This window comes from Lycorma delicatula, chromosome 7 (genome assembly GCF_047948215.1).
Source record: "Lycorma delicatula isolate Av1 chromosome 7, ASM4794821v1, whole genome shotgun sequence".
NCBI classification, from domain to species: domain Eukaryota; kingdom Metazoa; phylum Arthropoda; class Insecta; order Hemiptera; family Fulgoridae; genus Lycorma; species Lycorma delicatula.
In genome coordinates, this window is record NC_134461.1 from 127,165,010 (window position 1) to 127,191,074 (window position 26,065).

The 26,065-nt window shown below is 33.0% G+C and overlaps 1 protein-coding gene across 1 annotated transcript in view; it reads right to left on the minus strand.

Moving 5' to 3' along the window:
* Positions 1-13,957: 13,957 nt before the first annotated feature.
* atms (RNA polymerase II-associated factor 1-like protein antimeros) overlaps positions 13,958-26,065 on the minus strand; it is a 44,513-nt gene continuing 32,405 nt past the window's right edge. Inside the window, exon 10 of the mRNA XM_075370245.1 lies at positions 13,958-14,446. Within this exon, the coding sequence (XP_075226360.1) occupies positions 14,034-14,446 (413 nt within the window). The 3' untranslated portion in view covers positions 13,958-14,033. The remainder of the gene's footprint in view (positions 14,447-26,065) is intronic.

The following is a 26,065-nucleotide window of genomic DNA, read 5'->3' on the forward strand; positions in this document are numbered from 1 at the left end:
GGATCATTGATACATATGAAAATAAAACGGACAGTTTTTTTGAGCAATTTATATGATTGTTATTGTGAAAAAGTACGTTCTTCACAATCAGATGTTCACATCCACATGGCAATACTTGCTATATCGAAATACTAGTTTTAGCATTAATTTGTATGGTTTACAATAACGTAAATAAAGGAACAACACACTGTTTGAAGTCAATGTGGTTGACCACAAAATACAAAGAAAAACTTATCAGTTTATAAATCTTACTATAATTGATACGCGATTTTCAAATAATTTTATTTATAAATCTAAATATTAATAAAATTGAAAATCACTTAGTTATATGACATTGCAACAAGGATGTAAATGCATTCCCTTTCACTACCTATGATATCAGAATTATGTAGTTGATCAGATTGATAAGAACCCATCCAGAATATTAACCAAGATTTAAAGAATACATTGTTTGGTAAAATATCTGTTGAATCAATCACATATATTATTTCCCACAGAAAGTCTCACATTAATATTTTCATTAACACTATTTTATAAAGTTGCAACATAAATAAAGTATGTCAGATTCAAGAAGCATGGGTTACAGTTGCCTTCTCCAAAAAATGATATTCATTATTCTGTTGTGAACAATATGGTGTAATTTAATTTTGGGCTGAAAATCAATCACATTTTCATCAGTTTGCCTCATTTACGTATAAAGGTTTATTTGTTTTAATGGTAAACTTCTCAAATAAGGTTGACATGGGATACTACTTTTAAGAATGGCTATACTAACCCACCGGGTTGATCTAGTGGTGAATGCATCTTCCCAAATTAGCTGATTTGGAAATCTAGAGTTCCAGCGTTCAAGTCCTAGTAAAGCCAGTTATTTTTACACGGATTTGAATACTATATCATGGATACCGGTGTTCTTTGGTGGTTGGGTTTCAATTAACCACACATCTCTCAATGGTCAAACTGAGAATGTACAAGACTACACTTCATTTACACTCATACATATCATCCTCTTAAGTATTATCTAAATGGTAGTTACCGGAGGCTAAACAGGAAAAATAAAAAAATGACTATACTATTTTTGAGAGTAACTAGTATCTCATGTCAGGTTTTCTGTAATTGTTAACATTATGTTACCTAAACTGGATATGTACAAACAAGGGAAAACACTCATTAAATTTTATTACATTAATACTTTATTAAAAAAGATCTGCACTAACTGTCAACAATATATGTATTAAAAATTATATTACCTTCACCATCTTGGGCAAAGGCGCACTTCTGGTCAAATTTGAGAAGCAGTCAACTGGGAGTCAATTACTGCCCACAGTGATATGGTAATAATAAAGAAGTAAATACCAAGTACACTAATTTGGGGTTTGTTGGGCCAGTGACCCACAAAGTCTAAACTTATAAATAAGGGAGTGGATTATATAAGGCACCCCAAAATCAGCTGAGAAGCAAGTTAACCTTTATTTGCAGCTTTAAAATCAAGGCAGGTTCTGCTCTGTCCAGTAATGCTTTGGCTTGAATTGTTGAAGGTAGTCTTTGTAACATACAAAGTTGGGTTACATAGTTAATGTTCTGTGTTATCGACAGTTCACACAGAACACTGCCATTCCTGAAACCCATGGTGAGCTCTGGAAGTCCACTTTTAACAAACATCAGTTGATCTTTACACAGCACCACTGAAAGACAGAAAATTTGATACTCATGTCCTCTCAGAAGGCATGTTGCACTTAGGTTACAGCTGGAATCTAGTTAGTGATCAGCAATTTGTATTTTTTATCAATTTACACAGAATAACATAGAGGTTGCAGCATATCAGTTCTATTAGAATGGAGAAGGAAAAGGATGTTTATAGCACTGCAATTACAGCTTTAACAATAGCATGTCTTAGTACATCCAATTTGACAGTCTTCAGTCATTTGACTGGTTTAATGCAGCTCCAAGATCTACAAGATTCCCTACCTAGTGCTAGTTGTTTCATTTCGGTATGCCCCCTACATTCTACATCCCTAACAATTTGTTTTACATATTCCAAACGTGGCCTGCTTACACAATTATTCCCCTCTACCTGTCCCTCCAACATTAAAGCGACTATTCCAGGATGCCTTAGTATGTGGCCTATAAGTCTGTCTATTCTTTTAACTATATTTTTCCAAATGCTTCTTTCTTCATCTATTTGCCGCAATACCTCTTCATTTGTCACTTTATCCACCCATCTGATTTTTAACATTCTCCTATAGCACCGCATTTCAAAAGCTTCTAATCTTTTCTTCTCAGATACTCCAATCGTCCAAGTTTCACTTCCATATAAAGCGACACTCCAAACATACACTTTCAAAAATCTTTTCCTGACATTTAAATTAATTTTTGATGTAAACAAATTATATTTCTTATTGAAGGCTTGTTTCGCTTGTGCTATTCGGCATTTTATATCACTCCTGCTTTGTCCATCTTTAGTAATTCTACTTCCCAAATAACAAAATTCTTCTACCTCCATAATCTTTTCTGCTCCTATTTTCACATTCAGCGGTCCATCTTTGTTATTTCTACTACATTTCATTACTTTTGTTTTGTTCTTGTTTATTTTCATGCGATAGTTCTTGCGTAGGACTTCATCTATGCCGTTCATTGTTTCTTCTAATTCCTTTTTACTCTCGGCTAGAATTACTATATCATCAGCAAATCGTAGCATCTTTATCTTTTCACCTTGTACTGTTACTCCGAATCTAAATTGTTCTTAAAAAGTAACGGAGATAGGGAACATCCTTGTCGGACTCCTTTTCTTATTACGGCTTCTTTCTTATGTTCTTCAATTATTACTGTTGCTGTTTGGTTCCTGTACATGTTAGCAATTGTTCTTCTATCTCTGTATTTGAACCCTAATTTTTTTAAAATGCTGAACATTTTATTCCAGTCTACGTTATCGACTGCCTTTTCTAGGTCTATAAACGCCAAGTATGTCGGTTTGTTTTTCTTTAATCTTCCTTCTACTATTAATCTGAGGCCTAAAATTGTTTCCCTTGTCCCTATACTTTTCCTGAAACCAAATTGGTCTTCTCCTAACACTTCTTCCACTCTCCTCTCAATTCTTTTGTATAGAATTCTAGTTAAGATTTTTGATGCACGACTAGTTAAACTAATTGTTCTGTATTTTTCACATTTATCTGCCCCTGCTTTCTTTGGTATCATGACTATAACACTTTTTTTGAAGTCTGACGGAAATTCCCCATTTTCATAAATATTACACACCAGTTTGTATAATCTATCAATCGCTTCCTCACCTGCACTGCGCAGTAATTCTACAGGTATTCCGTCTATTCCAGGAGCCTTTCTGCCATTTAAATCTTTTAATGCTCTCTTAAATTCAGATCTCAGTATTGTTTCTCCCATTTCATCCTCCTCTATAACACCATTTTCTAATTCATTTCCTCCGTATAACTCTTCAATATATTCCACCCATCTATCGACTTTACCTTTCGTATTATATATTGGTTATTGGTGTACCATCTTTGTTTAACACATTATTAGATTTTAATTTATGTACCCCAAAAGTTTCCTTAACTTTCCTGTATGCTCCGTCTATTTTACCAATGTTCATTTCTCTTTTCACTTCTGAACACTTTTCTTTAATCCACTCTTCTTTCGCCAGTTTGCACTTCCTGTTTATAGCATTTCTTAATTGCCGATAGTTCCTTTTACTTTCTTCATCACTAGCATTTTTATATTTTCTACGTTCATCCATCAGCTGCAATATATCGTCTTAAACCCAAGGTTTTCTACCAGTTCTCTTTATTCCGCCTAAGTTTGCTTCTGCTGATTTAAAAATTTCCTTTTTAACATTCTCCCATTCTTCTTCTACATTTTCTACCTTATCTTTTTTACTCAGACCTCTTGCGATGTCCTCCTCAAAAGGAGGTTAATAGTTTATATAAAAAAATAGTTTTAAGTACATTTAAGATCAGTTTTTTTATTTGTTTTTAAGAATTTAAAAAAAATTCTGATGGTGGCTTGCAATGTTTTTATTTGATTTTACTATTACAACCACAGAATAAGGTGTATCATCTTTTTTTATATAGACTTGAGAGATAGACAATTTTTTTACACTCATCTATGTATTTTAACATTATTATACTACATTTTTTTCAGTTAATGAAGGACGGGATAAAAGAATAGTTGTGAAGGAAAGAATTTCCAATAAAACTGATGGCTATCTAGGCTTTATATAGAAAAATAAAATTGCCTCATCTTTCTATATAGTAAAAACAGTGTTTATACAGTATAACACCAGCAATTATGTATTTCATGATTATGTAAAAACACTTACTATTTCCTAACTATCTGCACAGGGTCTTGCCTATTCTGATGTATTAATTTAGTTTTTTAATGTTGAACTCCAGTACCTCAAAAAACAGGAAAGTAATGGAGTACTTTTATGTGCAATTTGCTGTAATTCCTAAACGGTTTCTTTAAATAAATTGAAGCTTTCTAGAATAGAGCAGAAAGGTACATAAATAAAACTCAATTTTTTCAAAAATTGATTTGTTTCAATAAAAATCTAAAAATCCCAACTTAATTTGTTATATTAACTTTAAGAAGTATATATCAATTCATATATGGTATATTTGTAAACAATTACTGTGTAAAACAAACTATTTATTTATTTGATACATGAAGAGTCTATTATGAGAGGGGTACCCCAAAAAAAAAATTATTTTCTGTAGGCAAGTGGGATGGCTGTGCGCTCTTTCCTGCTAGGTATGTTTACTAGACACTCTCCCTGCTTATTTGGCCAGGTAGCTTTCGTGAGAAACCATTGCAGCAGACAGAATTATTGTGTTTTTAAGTTCCGTCCAACATTCTTGGCGATTTTGTAATGACAAACTTTATGGAGCAACATGTTAATGTCAAAATCTGTTTCCTATTACAGAAAACAGTTTTAATGCTTCAGGAAACTTATGGGAAGAAAACTCTAAGCCAGGCAAGAATTTATGACTCGTTTGCCTGGTTCAAAGGTGGCCAAATATCACTTGATGGTGAATCCCAACTGGATCGCTCCTCAACATCCAGAACAGACGAAAATGTTCAAAAGGTGTATGATGTCATGTTTGATCATTGCAGAACAATCAGTGAATTAAGAGGAAATAACCGAATTCATGCTAAAAAATCATAACTGAAGATTTGAACATGAGATGCATAGCAGCAAAATTTGTTCCATGACTGCTAATCAATGTGCAGAAGGAAAAATGTCCGAGAGTGTGCCAGGAATTAAAAGAATTTCCAACCCACCTAGGGTAAGACACAGTCTTGTGACGATTCTGGTCGCCACCCCTGCCCCATTCCTAGCTCTGATGGGCTTTAACGAAGGTTGTCTTTTTCCTGTTTAGCCTCTGGTAATTACCTTTCAGATAATACTTCAGAGGATGAATGAGGTTGATATGTATGAGTGTAGTCTTGTACAGTCTCAGTTCAACCATTTCTGAAATGTGTGGTTAATTGAAACCAAACCACCAAAGAACACTGGTATTCACGATCTAGTATTCAAATCCATGTAAAAATAACTGCCTTTACTAGGACTTGAATGCTGGAAATTTTGACTTCCATATCAACTGATTTCGGAAGACGCGTTACCACTAGACCAACCCAGTGGGTCGTCTTTTGGCCCTCTAACTTTTTAGATCACACAGTAATAAGTCAGGCCTCGCTGGGATGCCACCAATGTAAATGCCTCAGTAGACATTTACATCTGTGAATTATGACTCAGCCTTCGTCTTCGCTTCTTTCGGACATCTTGACTGTTCTACTTCGTTGCCCTCGGAACTAGCTAACAGAGTTCACAGAAGCACGAACCCTGTGCCTAGTTCTACATTAAGCTATTTAGTGAGTAAATGTCTCATAAAATCAAGGCAAATTCAGTAATAATCATACCACAAAAACTTTGCTCGCAACAATGGAATTTATTCCTAGTTCCCTTAGTGAACTCAACTTTATAGTTCAAACCCCTAGTTTAATTTCAACTACAGACTCCGACCTGGTCTACCAGGAAGAGGTCAGACCTCCTACTCCCACTTAGGTCCATTGCAGAGTCCTGTGTGACATTTACTTTAATCACATAAAACTACCATCATTGAGATGGCGCTACACCTCATGGCTACATGGGGATCCATGCCCTTGGCAGTGTTCACCATCCCACTGATAGCAATACTTTCTCGTTTGTTAACTGCCCTCGTCAAAACAGCGCTACACCTCTCAGCTGCATGGATGACTATACCCTCGACAGTGCAGTCGCCGTTCTGCCAACAACAAATATGCTACAAATCACATTACAATTTCTGACTAACTGTGGCTCGATGCCAACATGCCTACCTCCGGGCAATCAACTGTCCAGGCAGTCCCTAACCAACTGGGGTACTACACTACTTATACCCTCAGCTGTTCTGCTCCGTGCGAGGAAACGGAGGAAGCCAACCACTATAGTCCATTCTCTGCGGGCCTTCCAGTTGACCCGCAGATCAAGAAAGGAGTTTACTTTATCAAGCTCCCTAACAACTCTGGTATGTTCAGCCTCGTACCGGGGACAAATATATAGGACATAGTCCACAGTATCATCGACCCTACAATTCGAGCACAAGCTCGAATCAACCAAATCAAACTATCCCTAAAGGCACTATGTCCTGAAAGGAATTGAGTTATATACCGATTGGAGGAAACCCACCAAACAGCTTGCAAACTCCTAAGATCTGGGAATATAACATGCATGTATCCACCAGTAGAAGATTCATTCGACCTAACCTGCCAAGAGTCAAAACCTTGGTCTTCAATTTCTCACATACACCCCATTGCAAGAAGACCTCCTTTCTTTAGAGATATACTGCTTGCTGCATTCCGTAGCTAAGATGTCAATAAGTTTCATGCCAGATATTATAGTTACTGCCTCTCGTGACAGTTCTGTAGCCCCCGACAACAGCTAACAAAAGAAGTTGCTGGGCTCGTAATAAAATAATTGGAACAGGCAAAAACTGACTGATTTTTGTCAGGTAATGAATCTTGGAGTTACAGATATGACCTTGAAACTAAACAGCCGTCTATCCATTGGAAGAAAACTTCATTGCTTACACAAAAAACAGCATGCCAAATAAAATCAAATGTAGGTTCATGAGGTTTGTTTTTTGACATCAAAGGAGTCATTCACATTGAATTTGTTTCTCAGGGCATCACAGTGAACCCACACTACTATCTGCAAGTGCTGAGGTGATTGTGAGGCAGTGAGAAAAAAACGATCTGAATTGTGACGATCAGGAGACTGGCTGGTTCATCATGACAACTTGCCTGCCCACACAGCATTGAAAAATGACCATACAAAAGGTACTCTTTTGTACATTTTTTTCGGTACCGCACTATCAGAAAATCTAACAATAAAATCATTCTGACTTTCAGAATAAGACAAAGGGATTAAATAATACTTCACAATAAATAAGCATAGGGCTTGAGAAAACAGCATGCTTATTGTACTGCTGTGAAAATAGTGATACAGAGGGAAGAATGACAAATAACTTTATCTCAGTTTTGATTTGTCTAGTACAGTCTCAATTTCAGTACAATATCTGCTTTACCAGAAACACTGTAAAACAAACTTACGGATGCAAGATCAGCATCTATTTTGGGCAGCATGACTTTATGAATGTACTGTAGTTATTTAGCTGTAGGGTACTCAAATAAGCAGTAATAACAAAAAAATAATCTTTTTCCATCCAAAAAAAATTTTTACTGAAAACTACAATTACTGATAATTTACTATATTACATTGTGTTTAAAAAAAAATTCTCAGAGAAGCTATTAAAAATAGTTATAAAAAATTTTAAAAAGTTTATATTTTCAATTATACAAATATATATACTTTTTTACAATTTAAATGTTTTAAATATTTTGTTTAAAAATAAGATGAATGAAAAATTCAATTTTAAAAATGAGTCATGATAACTTTTGTGACTGAAGAGAAAATGTGAAATCTCAGAGAATACATATGACGCAAATATGGTTATTGCAGAATAAACTTATATTTTCTAGTAACACAATCAATTCTTTCATAAAAAATGAATATAAATCTTTACTAAAAGATTATCTGAACTAGAAGTGAACAAAATTTCTGCAAAGAGGAAATATAACTTGAAGCTGTTAACCATATATGTCAAAACCACTTAGATGTTTCATAGTTTTAATAAATAAACTGGTAAAACTGATTTAAGTAAAAAATAAAGTGAACAAAATATTAAAAAAGAAGTTTTCAAAAATTTATTAAAAATTACCAATCAATACATGTACAGAATATTTACACAATGATAAAGGAAGAACTAACTGAATGATGAAATAACTTAAACATAAACTAATAAAAGGATATACACAAAAAATAAATTAATACTAAAACTCTTATTTTATGATCAAAGTGAATGAATACTAAAGTAAAATGAACATATATACAACTAAATTAATAATAATTCTGGTTAAAAAAACCACTTAAATTACTTACTAAAAGAACACAGAATAAGTAGGACATTATATTAAAAATAATCAGATTTTGAGGTGACATTTACATTTCAACAATAGAAAAATGAGCCAGCAAAATGTCTTTTAAAATCTGAACAATTCACTTTACTATAATTAATTATATTAAAAAAAATTCAACTGAACCTGAAAAATACACCATACGTTGGTATGTTGTCCAACTTGGTACTAAACTGTGATGGCAGTCAGAGAAACACATACATGATAAAAAAACTTAAAACAGAAAAGTAAAACTTTTATTAAATTAACAAAATATTTTTTAAACACTTACATGTATTACAATGTAGTGTATAGGTTCCCAGCTTATTCTTATTGACTGTCACTTGTATAAAACATAATGAACTATTTTAAAAACAGAGTGAAGAAAGAACAGCAGAATAATTTTTTGGATTTACTACGCAATTGTGTTGACAGTCAGATTAAGATGGTAGAAGTCACGCATAGGTAAATTTTATTTCTCCCTACATGTCAGCTGGCAACACTGAACTCAAGAGTAGCAGCCTCTAACAGTTGAAAAGTCCTTTTTATGCACTAGTGCTAAATCGGTATAAATTCGTCACTTATTGTGTTAACTATGTCATTTTCCAAGGATGAATGTATTTATTATTATGACTTATTGCATGTAAAAATCTTACGAATGAATGAGACGAGTTTCAGATAAAATTTCCCAATTCTTCAGTTCCTAATAAGTTGACAATATCGTGTTTGATTAATTAATTTTGTGAGACTGGAAGTATACATGATTGGAAAAGCACAGTTGACCATCACTATTAACAGTAGAAGTTCTGGAGGACGTGAAAGATTGTCCTCTCTCACCCAGAAAATGTTCAGAAAGTTATCTTCACAGGCTGGGCTTCCAGGGCTACTAAAAAATTACAATTGTTTGCTTATTGCATCAGTGTCCTTCAAGAACTGAAAAATGTATACCACAGAAAACGTTAACAGTAATGCTGTCGATTTCATTCTCTTGTTGATGACAACAGTATTGAAATTTTTGATCATGTTTATTTCAGCGATGTGGCATGGTTTCACTTGGATTAACGCCAAAACTGCCGAATATGTAGCACTGAAAATTGTCATATGTTTCATAAATGACCATTACACACAAATAAAATTGGTACTTTGTGTGCAATCTCCTGGCGTGTAATAGGGCCTTTATTTTTTGACAAATCTCTAGATGGTGTGGTTTAGCGCAACTTAATCAAACAACTTATTGCCATGCTAGATTTACTCGAATGAGAATGCTAGTTCCAGCAGGATAACAAAATGTGTCATACTGCTAATGAAATGCTGGATATGTTATGGGAATTTTTTGATACAAAGAGGGTTGTGGCCTCTAAAAACCAGCAGACGTTTTCCTTTGGAGTATTTAAAAAGTGTAGTTTTTAAAAACAATCCTCATAACTTGATAATTGAATGCTAACATTAAAAGTGAGATTTCAAACATTACGAAAAGTGACTGAAAATGTTATGAAATGTGTACGACCTGCATTGGAATTACAGGAAATCATTTTGAACATCTACTGTAAAGTTATTAAAGATAATTTGAATACTGTATAAGTATTTTATTAACATTAATATTTTTGTAATAAATTCACGTCGTCAAACAAAGGGGTTGCATCCTTTCTAAAACACCCGTTATAAAAGGATATATAACAAACATGTTAAAAAAATAAATATATTAACAATATATATAACAACAAAAATTGCCAAAGCAGGAGTTAGTCTTGATATTGTAAAAAATAATAATAATGAATCATGAGAGAGGATTAACTTATAACAAACATGTATACCCAAAAAAGTAACACTTATTCTTCTAAGAAGATTTCCTATGATATAATAAAATTATATCATGGTATTATTTTTGGAGCTGTGAGTTCACCTGAAGAAGAATTAATTTTATATATTGAAATTTAAATCATCTTACTTTATTTTCAAATAATATATTAATGGATTCCAGTAATATGTTGACTGATGCTGTATTAGCACTATACTAATTACCCTAATATTTGCTTACTTATAGAACATATTTAGCTTGTTTTTCATGTTCTAACAGATGCTGTAAATAAAACTGTTGATTTCAAGATTGTGGGGATAAGGAGGTATGTTCAGGGGCAAGGAGTACACCATTCTGTAGCCTGCAGAGTAAAATTTCAGTGAAGATATGATTATAGAAGAAATATCCATTTTGTATTTGATATAAATTTAATTAAAATTACAATGTTGTCCTGAATATAAAAAAATACTGAAGATGAGATTATAAATAAGGAGAAAAATAATACATATAACATAAAAATCCTTAAGATTGTAATCTTTTGGAATTAAAGAAAAATATGTATTATCGAGTTAATATTTTTTAAAAAATAACATTGACTATTTTATTTAAAACATTGTCAAGTATTTATGGGAAACCAGTTAGAACACTATGTTTACCTAAGTGTTAATTACATTATTACGTTTTGCATGCAGGATGATTTTTATTATAATTTATTACAGAAAATTGATCTTTGCTTGAGTGTGACAAGCTGAAAAACTAAAACTGGATCTCTTTGACCAATGGATTTCTATATAATTTATATTCTTATTCTATTAATAAGAGTAATTGCCCATTTTAATGTAGTCTGGTACCATATAAAGATATTGTGTTTAAAACAAACATTAATTAGTTTATTTGGAGAAAGGATGTCAATACTCTCATCAACCACCTATCAGTTTATGAAGCTTGTTAACACTAGCTCATTACAGAATTAGATTGCTATCAGTAATACTACGTAACTATGTAATTAATGCTTTATATCTTATCCTGAATATAAAAAAAATACTTATGAGATTATAAATAAGGAGAAAAATAATACATGTAGTATAAAATTCCTTAATCTTTTGAAGTTAAAGAAAAATATCCATTACCAAGTCATTATTCTTTTTTTAAAAATAACATTGACTACTGTGTACTATGGTTATTAAGCGATTTTTCAAACAGATTCCTGTTCCTTTGCTTTGTAAAAATTAACAGTATCTATCAAAACCTGAATGTAATGTTTTCATTCGTGTAACTACGTACTTCACTTACATCTAGACGTTTTTCTCAATAATAATAATAATAAGCAAAGCACTTAAATTAACATGGAGAATGTAATTTTTAGTACATTGTAAAATATTTTTTTACAATTGTTACAATGGAGGTTTTTTTCATTGGGTGTGTGTGTAATAGTTTTCATTAAATCAAGTTAGCCATCATTTTCGTGATTAAAATTTACAATAATCAAAAGCAATAATCAATAATCAAAAAAGTGATTTTATGAAAATAATTCAATCACTTGAGTAATTTAATCATAAGGAGAATTAATTTATTTTTTCAAAGTGAGGGGCAATAAAAAAAAATCTTAGAATTCTCGTCAAAGTTTGCAGTTTGTTAGTTCCCTTCTAATTTAACATAGTATTTGCTAGAAACCTGCACTCCTAATAGAAAAAAATTCTCAGTCCCAAAGAAGTTAATAATATCTTATGAACAAATAGAATATACTGTTTGCAAAATATAAACTTCCTGACAAAAAACATTACTTCTTAATTTATTCAGCTGGTAAAGCACTTTAATATGTCTTATTAATTATAACAATTAAGAATTCTTTTAAGTAATAAATAATAAACTTAATTCCTTAGTAATAAAATATAAAATTCAGTTAATAATACACATTTATACATTTTCTATCTAAAAGATCAAAGTATCCCCATTTCACTGAACTTTGGTTGAAGACATGTTCATGATACTATATACGGCTACTTTCAATAATCAACTAGTATTTGCATTAATATACCAATCCTATTAAAATAAACAAATAATCTTATTCCATTAGTATCAATGACTCTCAACTACCTCAGGCCAATACTGATTTTACCAGGGCATTAGATAACTTTTGGAGGTTCAGCAATGAAAGCTCATTTAGTCACATACTGAAATGAATATTGTAAAGTATGGAGATAGATCTGTAGAACAAATATTTTTTGCTATGTGGAGGAAACAGTTGCAGAAATCTGTAAGAATGCATGAATAAAAATTGAACCCCATTCTATAGTTTAAGAAAAAAAACTTTATTATATTAATTAGCTACAGAATTCTAAAAGAGAAAAAGGGTTATTAATATTACTAGATGCTGGACATCTGCATGAAATACTTGTAATATGAATAAGATTTTCTTTTACAATATTTACAGGATTATTTTTTGGAGAATAGACTGGTGATGATATTTTTGTTTTATAAGTGAACAGAGAACAAAGAAATTCATCCACTCAGTAGTCAGTCAGGTTCCCATATATTCAAAAAAGCTATATGATAAAATAAAAAGTAGGAAGATATGACAGTGATGCTAAAAGTATTGTGCAGCAATCTGACAAGAGATACATACTACACATGCTAAATGAAAGTATTTTATTTGACATATTTATAGTACACAATGTGCCGAACAAAATCAAGATTAAAAAAAAAATAGAGACACACAGTAAACACTAAGAGATAAAGTACCCAGTCACTGAGTGACAGCACTTAGCAGTTCTCAGCCAAAAAATTCTAGTACTGAAGGATTGTAAAATCCTGAACATATTCAATTCCCCCACAACAGCAGAAGATTATTTCTGGCACTCTATGTATGACTCAGCTGTATAATGGTTCTTTCCAAAGAAATTTCAGGAAATCTGCATGTAAATAAAAGAAATAATTCTTATAAAATGTTTCAATAAATAAAAAAAGTCTACGAATACAATTATGAGTGTACAGATGCCTGTTCAAGTATACTCATCAATATTAATTAGAAAATACATTAAAAATGGTTCCTATAAATGAGGGAACTCTTATCATTCACTTCTATCAATTCACAAGACCGTTAAAATTATAGCTAAACATAAAAGTCTTTGAAAAGCTTTAAATAATACAGTAATATGTGTTAGAAATGTATCTCTTTAACATAAGATTAATACATTTTATTAAGTTGCATTCACTTGTTATTTCAGAAATGTTAAAAACAGAAATTCTTTTAATTTTAATGAAAAATATTATGAAAAGTTTTCCTGAATTCTGCAATTTATTTTTAAAACTGTAAAAATAGTCTGGAAAAAATCAATAACTTTTTAATTCCAAACATCATTTAATAGAAGCTAGCTGTAGCCAACTGGTCAGTTAATATTCCCTACTAAATAATCAATCAATTATATTAAAATCAACTTAAGATTCATATTTACTCTTACTTTTACAACAAATCATTGGTGTTTTTGACTTTCAGGCCTCAACTAATCAAAATATCTAAGAATTGATCAGTCATTCATTAGTAAAGTGAACTGTTACTAAATATATATATATATATATATATATATATATATATATATATATATGAAGAAACAGGAAATTAAAATTATAGCATCAGATATGAAGGTAGAGTTAGTTATTAATCTCGCTCAATAAATGATAATTTATAAAAGACTTAATCTTCATTTTCGCTATGACTGTCACTTCCACTACCACTACCACTAGCACTTCCACTACTACTACCACTTCCAGATGGCGATGCTGATCTAGAAGCAGATCGTGATCTCGATTGAGATTTTGATCTAGATCGTGATCTTGATGGTGACGGTGATCGTGATCCTGAACCAGCTGGTGATGCTGATCTGGCTGGTGATTGTGATCTAGACCTTGATTTAGATTTGGATCTAGACCTAGATTTTGATCCGGCGGGTGTTGGAGATCTAGCAGGTGACTGTGATCTTGATCGAGATGTGGATGAACTACGAGACTGTGATTTTGAACTTGCTGCTGATGCTGCATCATCCTCTTTATCCTCCTCTTCTTCTTCCTTATTTTCTTCATCACCACTTTTACTCTGTTGATCATCACCTGGATTAAAAGAATTGTGGATATTATTTAACACTTAAAACACAAATTTACATTTAACTTTGTTAATATCAATTATCACACTTTGAATATGTTTCAATATAAAAACATCTTACTTTTGCTTTATAAATGATTCATAGATTCTTTTTAAAGTTATTATATACATTGAAAAAAATTATTTGTGACAGTGTTACACATACATACCATTTTATGTACATAGGACATTTTATGTTCATTAAAATGTTTATAACCCCTAATTAATGAACAAAGTCAGAAGAAGAAGTAATAATGAACTGTATGATATTTTACAACTGGTGTTACTGATAATACTGTCAGTGTGATTTCACAGCACATAAGATAAGATTGTATACAGCAAAGCTCATTGGCTGAAAAAATATCCTTTCTTGTGCCCTAAGTCATGTTTTCCTGGACATTATTAATACAACTTAAGGTGCTATACCATAGTGGGTGAAGTCACTTACAAAAACAGAATAACCTTTTTAAAAAAACAATAATATCCCATGTTAGGCTGTCAAAGAGAATGAGGAATAAAGCAATGTCATCATTATTAAACATTTGTTATGCATACATATCATATGCCCTTGTATAAAGAATCCCATCTTGTTTGGCTCCCTTAAAAACTCAGAACAAGTTTTTAAGATACAAACGTGGGCTATCAGACAATGTCTGCCACCATTAAGTATGAATCATACAGACCTACATTTAGAAAATATGTTAACTTATCCTTGTATTTATATTTATGAATGTGTAATCTTTTCTAAAGTGAATGTTTGACCATTCAAACATGAAGATGTAACAATATTCAATCCTACCAAATCAGACAATTAAAACGGTTTTTGAATAACTCAACACAATAATTCCACCTTATGAGAAAGAGCCTTATTATGCCTCTACAGTCATTTTTAATAAATAAGCAAAAGCATATAGAAAATCTTCCTACAATTTATTTAAAATATAACTTTTTTTTTTACAAGAAATATTACGTTATCAATGGATTTTTAAATAATACTAATTAAAACATTTAAAGACTCCTCCTGATTTATCTACATTCTGCACACCGTGTTTGAAAATATGAGCTTAAAATAATTTTCAATAATACCTTCTGAATTGTATATTATTTTGCAGTAATTTTTTATATTTAATGTTTCACTTATTATTTCATGCTTATAAATTAATATGAACTTTAATCACTTTATTTTTTTATCTTATAATTTATGTTTTTGTTCATTATCTTATATTGATGTGATCTACGCAATATATTATTATGTACCAATTAGAATAAAATAAAATTTTGGTAAAAAAAAGGTTGTGAAATTTTTAAATAGAAGTAAATCTTGTGCTTTTTCAAACATTTGCATTTGTGGCATATAAATGAAATCATAAAGATTAATAAAGATGACAACAGTGATATTTTGACATTTATTTATTCAAGAGATGAATTGTACAATTAACGTAATTCAGAAATAATGAAACCTCTATACTGCATAGTAGACGAACTTGACAGAAGTGATAAGTTAGAAGTTATCATTAAGACGAAGTGACAGAAGTTATCATTACTAATATTTTAGTAATGATACAAGGAAGTTTGAACTAATTTAGAAAATTTATAAACACATATATTTCAGTTTGAATCTTCTAAAAAATTTGAAATAAAAAGTTTCATCTTGATAAAGATAATCCATTAGAAATTTTTGAAAACCTTTAAACTAATTAACTTATAAAATTAATGAATTAAACAGATGTATACACAAAAATTGCTCTTGGAATTTTATCTCTCAACAGTTTTTGATTTATTTAAATAGATAATCATTTCAATGAAAGTATGGTACTGTTAGCTCACTTTTTAACATAAGTATTATTAACAAACAAGACATGAGTTTTTATTATGGTAGAAAAACTCTACAGTTCATTTTAGCTTTCCAAGAAATACAAGTAGAATATTATATTTCATAACTTATATTATCAAATTTAAAAAGTTCTGGGGAAAGACTGGAATCTTTTGAAGTACAAATGAAGAATCTGAAAATCAAGTAGCTAATTACAATATCTATAAAATGTATTTTAATAATAATTGTTCTGAATGAATTCAGTGATATCTTTTCAAAAGTAAGAGATTATTGTAAATAAATAAAAATATAAAACTAAATGTGCATTTTGACTATTAAACAATAATTATCAGTAGAATAGATTCAGAGGAATTAGAAAACATAAATATATAAAAACTACAAATATATTTCAACCTGTGTTCATAAAATAAAAATAAACCAACAGTTAATTAAGAAGTTTAATAGAATTCTATGATAGTTCAAGTTATTTAAGGGATACGTGTAAATATATGACAACTGTTCAGTGTTTTAAGCTGTTTTTAAGCAATTTTACAAAGGAATTATTTTTGTAATTTTAACAGAAAAAATAAATTAAAAATAATTTATTCTAAATTAAAATTTTTAAAATTGTTCATTAAAAAAAACATAAATGAAACAGTTAGAAAATGACTTTTTTAATAAGGATAAACTTCATTATTTTACAGCCTTTTAGAATTTTAAATGTATTAAATGATCTTTTTGTGAAAGTTTTCTATTTCAACATTAAACTATAATCCTCTATCTTAAATTTGTTTAAGGGAAGGAGGATATTTGTTTGATTGTTTTTAACAGCACAGTACTATTGTCTTTCTTCAAATAATTTTTTATCACATCCAATTCTATATGAGGTGCATGAAGTAGGTCACAGAAAGTGTCCGAGTTAATAGTTTCAATAGTTTGGACTGTTCTTTAAAAATTAAATTTAAACAAGATTTAACTTTACATTTCTGACTGGGATTGTATAAAAATAATTATACTTCATATAAAGAAAAACTATTTTGTAGATTTTTGTAAGTATTGTTTATCTAGTTAATTATTTTAACATGATTTATTTTTTAATTTTTATTATTTAGTTTTTTATACAGGATGATTCAAAGAAACGGGAAATGTTGAAAGTTGTGTTGGTAGCCGTGGGCGATTGGTACCACTTGATAAATGGCGCCAGCCTCTCTAACCTAACCTGCCGTCTAGTTGTCATAGATCCTTGGAGTGGTGCGCAACGTGCATTTGCTATCAAAGCGTTTTACAAAAACAATGACAGTGTGGAGGGAGCGCGTAGAATTTCGCCGTCATTTTAATCTGGGACGGCACGACCGTGTTCCATCAGGACATGCAATTAAAACATAGATATCTAATTTAGAGGAAACTGGTTCGGCAATGAAAAAGAAACCTCCAGGCCGTGAGCGAACCGTCCGTACACCACAGAATGTTCAAGCTTTACAAGATGCTGTCACACGAAGTCCACATCGGTCAATCCGTCGTCTCTCAGCATCTTTACAATTGCATATAGTTCAAGTGTTCGAAGAATGTTAGTGAAGGACTTGCAATTCCATCCATACAAGTTGCAGATCGTCCAGGAACTGAAACCGAACGATGCAGTTGTGCGAGCACAATTCTGTAATGTAATGCTTCAGAAGATAAACGATAACGAAGAGTTTGTTCACGAACTGTGGATGTCAGACGCATTTCCACCTCAGTGGATTTGTTAACAAGCAAAATTTCAGATACTGGGCACAAGAAATTCCTACGCAACTACGCCAGCGTCCATTGCACAGCCAGAAAGTGACCGTGTGGTGTGCTATGTCATCTTACGGTGTTATAGGCCCTTATTTTTTTGAGGATGACAACGGTCTTGCGATTACAGTGACGTCGGCTCGTTACGTAGCCCTGCTTGAAACCTTTGTTGTGGAACAACTAAAGAGATTTCCACCGATTCTTAACACAGCCTGGTTTCAACAAGATGGAGCAACGTCACATACTGCACGAATATCGATGGCAGCTGTACACCGATTGTTTGGACAACGTGTCATTTCACGAAATGGTGACATTAGATGGCCTCCCAGATCGCCTGATCTCTCAGCTTGCGATTACTTTTTGTGGGGTCACCTTAAAAGCAAAGTGTTCCACAATAGACCTGCTACAACGTAGAACTGAAGGCAAAGATCCGAGAAGCAATTGCGGAAATTCTAGTTGAGATGTTACGTCAAACCATGAACAATTTAACGAAGATACTTCGTGAGTGTTTACGTAGAAGAGGAGGTCACCTGCAAGATGTCATCTTTAAAAAATAAACTAAAATGCATGTATCCTAAAATGGCAACATTTGTACAATTACATGAAATAAAATTCATTTTCTAAAAAAAATTTTTCATTAACGTTATTTAATTTTTAAAATTTCCCGTTTCTTTGGATCACCTGTACTAATCCTTTAACATCAATAGTAGATATAGATGGTTCCTTCTAGCAAAAATCTTTTACATCTAACCTAACCTAAGTTAACCTAATAAAATTGCATCAAATCTAACCTAACTGCTAGTATTTTATAGGCAAAATTGAGGTCTTTCCAAGCATCATTTTTCATATATGATTCTTTGATGGGGGAAAATGATTCTTGGAATTCCTCGCGCTCTTTTGCAAGCATCACTTTTCATGTAAGTGTTCCTTCAGATTTATTTGCAAAACGTTGCAAAATACAGTATCGAAGCCCGATCTTTTGCAAAAAAATAAAGGATTTGATGCCGCTCGCATCCGGATACTGGTGCCTCAGCATGCACTGCTGCCAGACAGGGGGAAAACCGGTTCTATGTCGAACCAAAACCCTTAGGAGTTTCGCTTTCCGTCCACGATATGCGTTTGTATTTCGATATTACCAATTGCGCGATTCTCATCCCCATCTGCACCGTAAATTCTTTATCGTCCAAATTTATGAGACCGACTTTAATTTCATCGCGATAATCAGCATCGACCATGCCCGGTGAATTCACAACTGTAATGCCGTAGCTCATCGCCATACCCGATCTAGGTCTTATTTGCGCTTCATACTTTTTAGGCAGGGATGTAGCAAAGCCGGTCGCGATTATTTTTATTTCGCCCGGCTTTAAAATCGTATCGCTCGTTGAAACCAAATCTAAACCGGAGCTTTGTTCGGTAGCATATTTAGGAAAATCAACGAAATTATTCAATTTCTTAATTTTAAACACATCCATCTGAAACGTCTATATTGTAAAATCAATAATTCAATGCAAATAATCTATTGATGACAAAAAAAAATATCTTCAAATTCGCCTATTGTTCTTGCTTTATCACTTTGCCGGTCAGCGGAGAATAGGCGATTACATTATCGTAAATCAATAGGCAATACGCTACTGCATTTGGTTTGAAGGTCTCTTCCGCTTCGACTTTAATTTTCAAATCGATTACACCAATCTTTACGGAATTATTTTGACGCGAGCAGTCGATCACATATAAAGGATATTTGGTTTTGTAATGGGAAAACGTGTACGGCGAATCTATATTTTTCTAATACGATTTTTGAAAATGTATAAACATTTTATACATCGACGCTCGATTCCCTCGTAAATCTTCATACGGGTATTTATTCGAATTGATCATTACACAAATATTTTTAACGTTACAAGAATTAAATTCTGACGCGTCCTTCACGGCTTTATCTTTCCTATCGGTTTGAAAACCTACAATAACAGCGTGGTTTATCTATTTGCGACAACGTTGTCACATTCCATATAAAAGAATTCGTTTGAGGAACCGCTGTATTTCATGAAGATCCCACGCTCTGAAAGCCATCTGCACTTCTTTATTTTGATCTCTCATTTTAGCTAATTCCAATTCATATTCGGGTGCCGCCTTGAGGTACGGGACAACCCACAGTCTGTTAATTCTATCTTAGATTTGTGCTCGGGAACCGTAGCGCGTATTGCGTTTACATCGCTATCAAAACGTCTCAACACCAATTCCTGTCTGTTGTTTATGATTATTTTTTTATATCTTCGGCAAAACCCAACAGCATCGATAACGGTACGCATAAATTAAAATTACCATCTTCATCTAAATCGACTTTATTTTTTTCACCGCTGATCCATCCATTTCGGCAGATGTCAACAGAGAATTTGTCATTGAAAGAGCGTTTTTCATAACCGTTGTCACGCCTACATTTCTCACCGACGCTACTTCTTGCGTGTTAATAAGATATCGTATATCCTGGAATAAAAAGCCACACCAAAATTAACCAATTCTGAAGTAGTAGATCTTTTTCCGTCTGCTCCGACGAGTTTGCCGGAAACAATCAAATAACTTTCACCCGAAACGGTATACATGTCCGGTTGATTTATAGGGATTTTAATCTCCTTTTCGATTTTATTCGCTAAGGTATAATAATTGTGGAATTGATTATATGTTAGGGACTCATCTGAACGCGCTAGTTTATTGACTGTTAAATAATTCATCGCGGATTCTATATTATAAAAATTATTTTTTTTATTTCAATAACGTATTGGTGATTTTGAGTTTCCCGTCGACGATTTCAAAACCTAGAAATTTTAATTTTTTAACGCTTTCTTCGGTCAATTTGTAACGTTTTTTAACATCATTTCATCATCACTTTCGAATATCAGCGGCATGTCTATATAGAAAAAAATAAAAATTCAATTGCAGTACTTTATTTACATTCTTTCGAAACCAACATCATGTTTACTCGTTCGCAAATTCAATAAATTATCATTTTCATCGGTCAGCGATATTACATAAATCGTAAATTGTTCTCACATCTACCGGTAGAAATTCAATATAAGGGGGATATACTTCAATCATATCGCCCGGATCTACACTCAGCGGATACTCATATAAAATGCGGTCTTGATTTTCATTTCTATAACTGCCCGAAGTAATGTTACATTTCACGCGTACTACATTCACGGGAGCGATATTTATTATTTCATCCGAAAGAAGCGTCGCATTCGCTTTCAGAACTCTCGGGCCGTAGCCCAACAGCCCTACCAACACTGCAATCTGTATCCGAAAAGTCTACCCCATACAGTGCTTTTAATTTCACACTGTAACGTATTTGGGTTTGCTAGCAATGTGATGGTTTGATTATTCATTTTACTGTATATAGTTACTGATATCTTCAATTTCATAACTACCTGTTGGTATTGTTATGTATTGCTTTTTTGTCAACACATAATTATTATTTTCATCTTTTTTGATATCCTTTTCCAAAGCATTGGCGGTCATCAACCATTTGAGACCCAATTCGTATTGGCCTTTTGAAAGGTCGATCGGTGAAAAAAATGATTTTTTTATCTCCGAACTGTTACCATCAATCGATAATAGACACGATATATCTATTTAGAAAAAATAAAAAACGTATAATTTATTCAGATAACCATTCTAAACATAATCGACCGTAAATCACATCGTCGTCGGTTTGATATCTGTCATAATTGTACGTTACGTTGGAGTTTCTGAAATAATTCATCAGTTTTGGAGGCAGATGCGCATCGCCTATGCTATCAAAATAATCTACGTTTTTGTCGATTTTTCGGAACAAACCCAATGCGTACGCAGCCGTTTGAAGAGTCTAAATTCACTATCGAGCATTCATTTTTCCAAACCTTTTTCGGTAAAGCGTCCAACATAAAAACACCGCGGAAGTGTGAAATTTTCAATTGTTTCGCGTACTCAATCATTTCGTGATCGTACAAAGCGCGATTTGGTATTGAATCAATTATTTATTTTTTCTTAGCCGTACCGCCGCCTTTCTTAAGCCTCAATCGACCACCACTTTTCAGTCTACCGCCAAATTTGGATTTAAGTTTCATCGCGTTAGTTACTGCGTAGGCGGCCGCTCTTTCAGTCAAACTGCTAACCGGCTTGAGATCTTGTTTTATTATCTGAATATTTCGAATAAGCTATATCGTGCAGTTTACCCGCCTCATCTAATTTATTTATGCCTCTATCACACCGCTTCAACCTCTCATCCAAGTTCGTGCCCGGACCGCAATAATTGCAACCTGGAATATGAGCTTCAAACGGTAAAAAATCTACAGCCTTATTGATTACTTACCCACCCGATTGTACCGCGTCCCCCTTTTTTCTTTGGAAATATTTTTCTTCTTCTACACCTTCATATCTCTCTCTCTCTCTCTCTCTATATATATATATATATATAAAATTATTTTTTCATTGAAATACATTATTCATCGTAACGAAGCAAATTTACTTTTATGCCATCATTATTGTTTTTATAAATCGCTTCCGAAATTTCCTTAATGGCTGTCTGTATCGCGTCATTTATATATCTGTCAACTTTTGTTTTAAGCTCGATGCTTTCATTCTTTATAAATTGTAAAGTATGATCAGCAAACTTTACCATTTCATATTCTATGTATTCTTTAATAACCACATCGTATGCATTTAATCTTTCCAAATCTATAAATTTTTCATACAGATTGATTGTGTATTCATCAAACACAGTTTTGGTTCTACGCAGATTCAACGCGTCGGCGTCATCGATAGGATCGGACACGTTACACAACCTGATTTTTTATATCGTAATTTCTATCGGTTGTGATGGGGAAACCCGGAAATTATATTATAATTATATTATGATGGAAATTATATTATAATTTCCATCACCAGTCAACAAAAAACCTACCCCAGGAGGCCCTCGTTTTTCCTTTCCTCGATGACCATTACGACCTAATCTTAATTGTGACATTTCTATATTTGCAAAAATAAAAATTAAAAACAAATAATCTATTCTTCAAATTCAACTTGTTTCAATTCTTTAATTATGGATATCAGTTCGTTAGAAACGCCCTTGTTTCCGGCGTCATATTCGCCTACAAGAGTATGCAATCTAGCTACCAGATCGTTTGGATCGTGCCAATATAAATGACCGGATTATAACTGAGTTGCGCGTGCAACAACCCGGTGCCATTTAACGATGACGATGGTGTTTTATATGGGGAAATTGATCTGACGGGTCTTTTTGAAGGGAACAGCTTTCTGATGATTTCGTTGTATTTGGAAGATTTATTCGTTTTTACCGCGCCGGCGTCCGTCAAGTGAGGACCGGTACGCTTCAATATTTCACCATAAGTTTGCATATCTGCCGTGTGAACTTTTGTCAGATCTGGATTTTTTAACAACAGCTCGAGATCGCCCGGTGTGGCCGAATATATCATCCCTCCCAAATGCATTTATCACCGACAAATTCAATTTTAATACCGCCCAATGTCGCCGTATCTGTATTTTTATCATATTTCACACCGTATACATGATCTAGAGATACTTTTGGACCAGTCTTCAACGTTTGTATGTACGGTTTTATATAATCTTCACTTGTTTCTTGCGTCTCAGAAATTGGAGTGTCTGGCAAAATATCTGTATATTTTGTAAATTTAACAGGTTTCTCGCCGCCTTCATACGCAGTTTGAGTTTGTTCGCATGGTAGAGTTGTTTGTTCAGACAACATGGTAGAAGAAGCTACATCTTCTTCAACATCTGTAAGTTCTAAATATTGTTCCAACAAACTCTATCCACACTTCTCTTGATAACTCTCTAAATTACTCAACAGTCTATCGCCCAATTCGCGTCCTATTCTATCTATATCAATTTCTCCATCGGTCGGAGGTGAAGGAGGCGGTTTTGGTTTATCTATTTTTTTCTCTAATTTCTTGGATCGGTTCAATTATCGGTTTGAAACGTTTAGCGAATAAAGCTTCTTCTTCGGCTAAACCCAACACGAAAGCCGCGTGTTTACGTTTAAAATCTTTATTCAATCTATCAATTTCCACCATTTGTTTCTCCTTCTTATACATTGTTCAATATATAAAAAAAATAAAAAATTGAAACAAATAATCTATTCCCGTTCAACACTGCGTTCGACGGTGCGTTCAATCGATGATGATAAATTTATCCATACAATTCCGATAGAGACTTATTTTTATCGCTTTCTTTATCGATAACTAGAAAACCTTATCGGTTCGCGTTCCAAACATGTTCGCATACCGATTTAAAGTCGTTAAAGGACATGTCGACGTTTACGTGTTCATTTTTTTTTTACGTGTAAATTTAAACCGTCTTGTCTGAACAGAATTAGAAAATTGCAATTGTCCCGCACGAGTTGTTTTGGTATTTTCGAATACGTTTGCTCCAGATAGAAGAAATCAATTTTATTGTGACGGCCCCTCGCAAAGTAAGCACCGATATTGTTTTGCTTTTCTTTGATCACATCATCGAACACCATTATCGAATGGGGTTGAATCGCTTCCGGTTGTGGAACCTAGTCGTTTTCACTGTATTCATAGAAACCCAATTCTAGATTCAACATCATCAGGTTTGATAACATTCTATATAGAGGTTGGTGGAGGGATTTAGAGAAAATGTACAAGTTCTGAAAGCGTACTCAGTTTTCTTGAACTAAAAGATTGAAAACAACATTTCTTTTACCGCAATTGATGGACCGCATACAATACATCTGATCGTGTATGGCAAGAGGGAACCGTGCTTACTTCGTTTTTTGAATCCGTATCCCTACATTACGTTCATGATGGGAAATTTTGTTTTCTGTTGCACTTCCTTCATATCTCTCTCTTGTAAAAATAAAAATATTTACATTTTTAACAAACTATTAGTCTGTTAAACTCACATCAATTTCGGTGACTCATGATAAAATCATTGTGAAATTTGTTATCTTATGTCATCAAAATCATACGGATAAAACAGTGCTATTTTATGCGAAATACAACGCCATTTCAGTTATCATGAAATATTGAAAATCATATCCAAAACATCAGTAAAATAAAAATTACCAAAACAATAAATTCCAACATTATAATGGAATCTATATTATGAAAAACTTTTTCCACGTAACAATATATTCACACTACAACATCATTTTCCACATCTATCCACGAGTTTTAAGACTTATCATTGTGATGAAGTTTTGCGGTTCGGTAGCAAGGCTAGCCCGACGAGATGCGGAATGCCGGCCGCGGAGTCGCTTCGGCGTTCCCGTCGGCCGGACGGGCGGAGGAGCTTTCCGCAGTTCGTCGGCCGCTCTTTCAGCGGGAAGCTTAGCTCCCTGGTTGATGCTGACGAATGTTCTCTGTACCCTCTCGTTTCCGCTAATAAAATGGATGCAGACTAATTTTTATTTTTTCCATATAAACGCTTCAATTCTAACGGCATATTGTAATGACCCCAAGCCAGCGTATTGATGTTATCTGTGGCCACCCGTTTGTCATCGTAGTTCAACAGCGCTAATTTATTCGTAACTACAGTGTTTTCGGTGTGTTTACTCGTTCTGAAGAGCGTCATAGTCTTGTAAGTTTCCAAATCTGAATCGTCAAGACATGCTTTATAATCGTCAAACGTAATACTTTTTTGGACTATTTTTTTTTACACCTTTTGCTTTTTCGTAATTTTATCGTTTGCCGTTTTAAATGTGTACATTTTCGATCTCAATTCGATAAATTCAACGATTTGATTACCGTTTACTTCGTCTTTAAATTTGCCCGGTACTTTTTTATTTTTCACAGAATAATTCGGATGGTCTTTCGGATAATCTCGCGTATCGAAATGTTGAAACAGATCACTTCGCACGTCGGCGTAAAAATCATCGGTTTCAATGTCGTAGATGAAACTATCCATATCCATGTACAGTAGAGATTTTCGATCCGTATTTTGGCTTCATAACGTTGTAATGAAAATC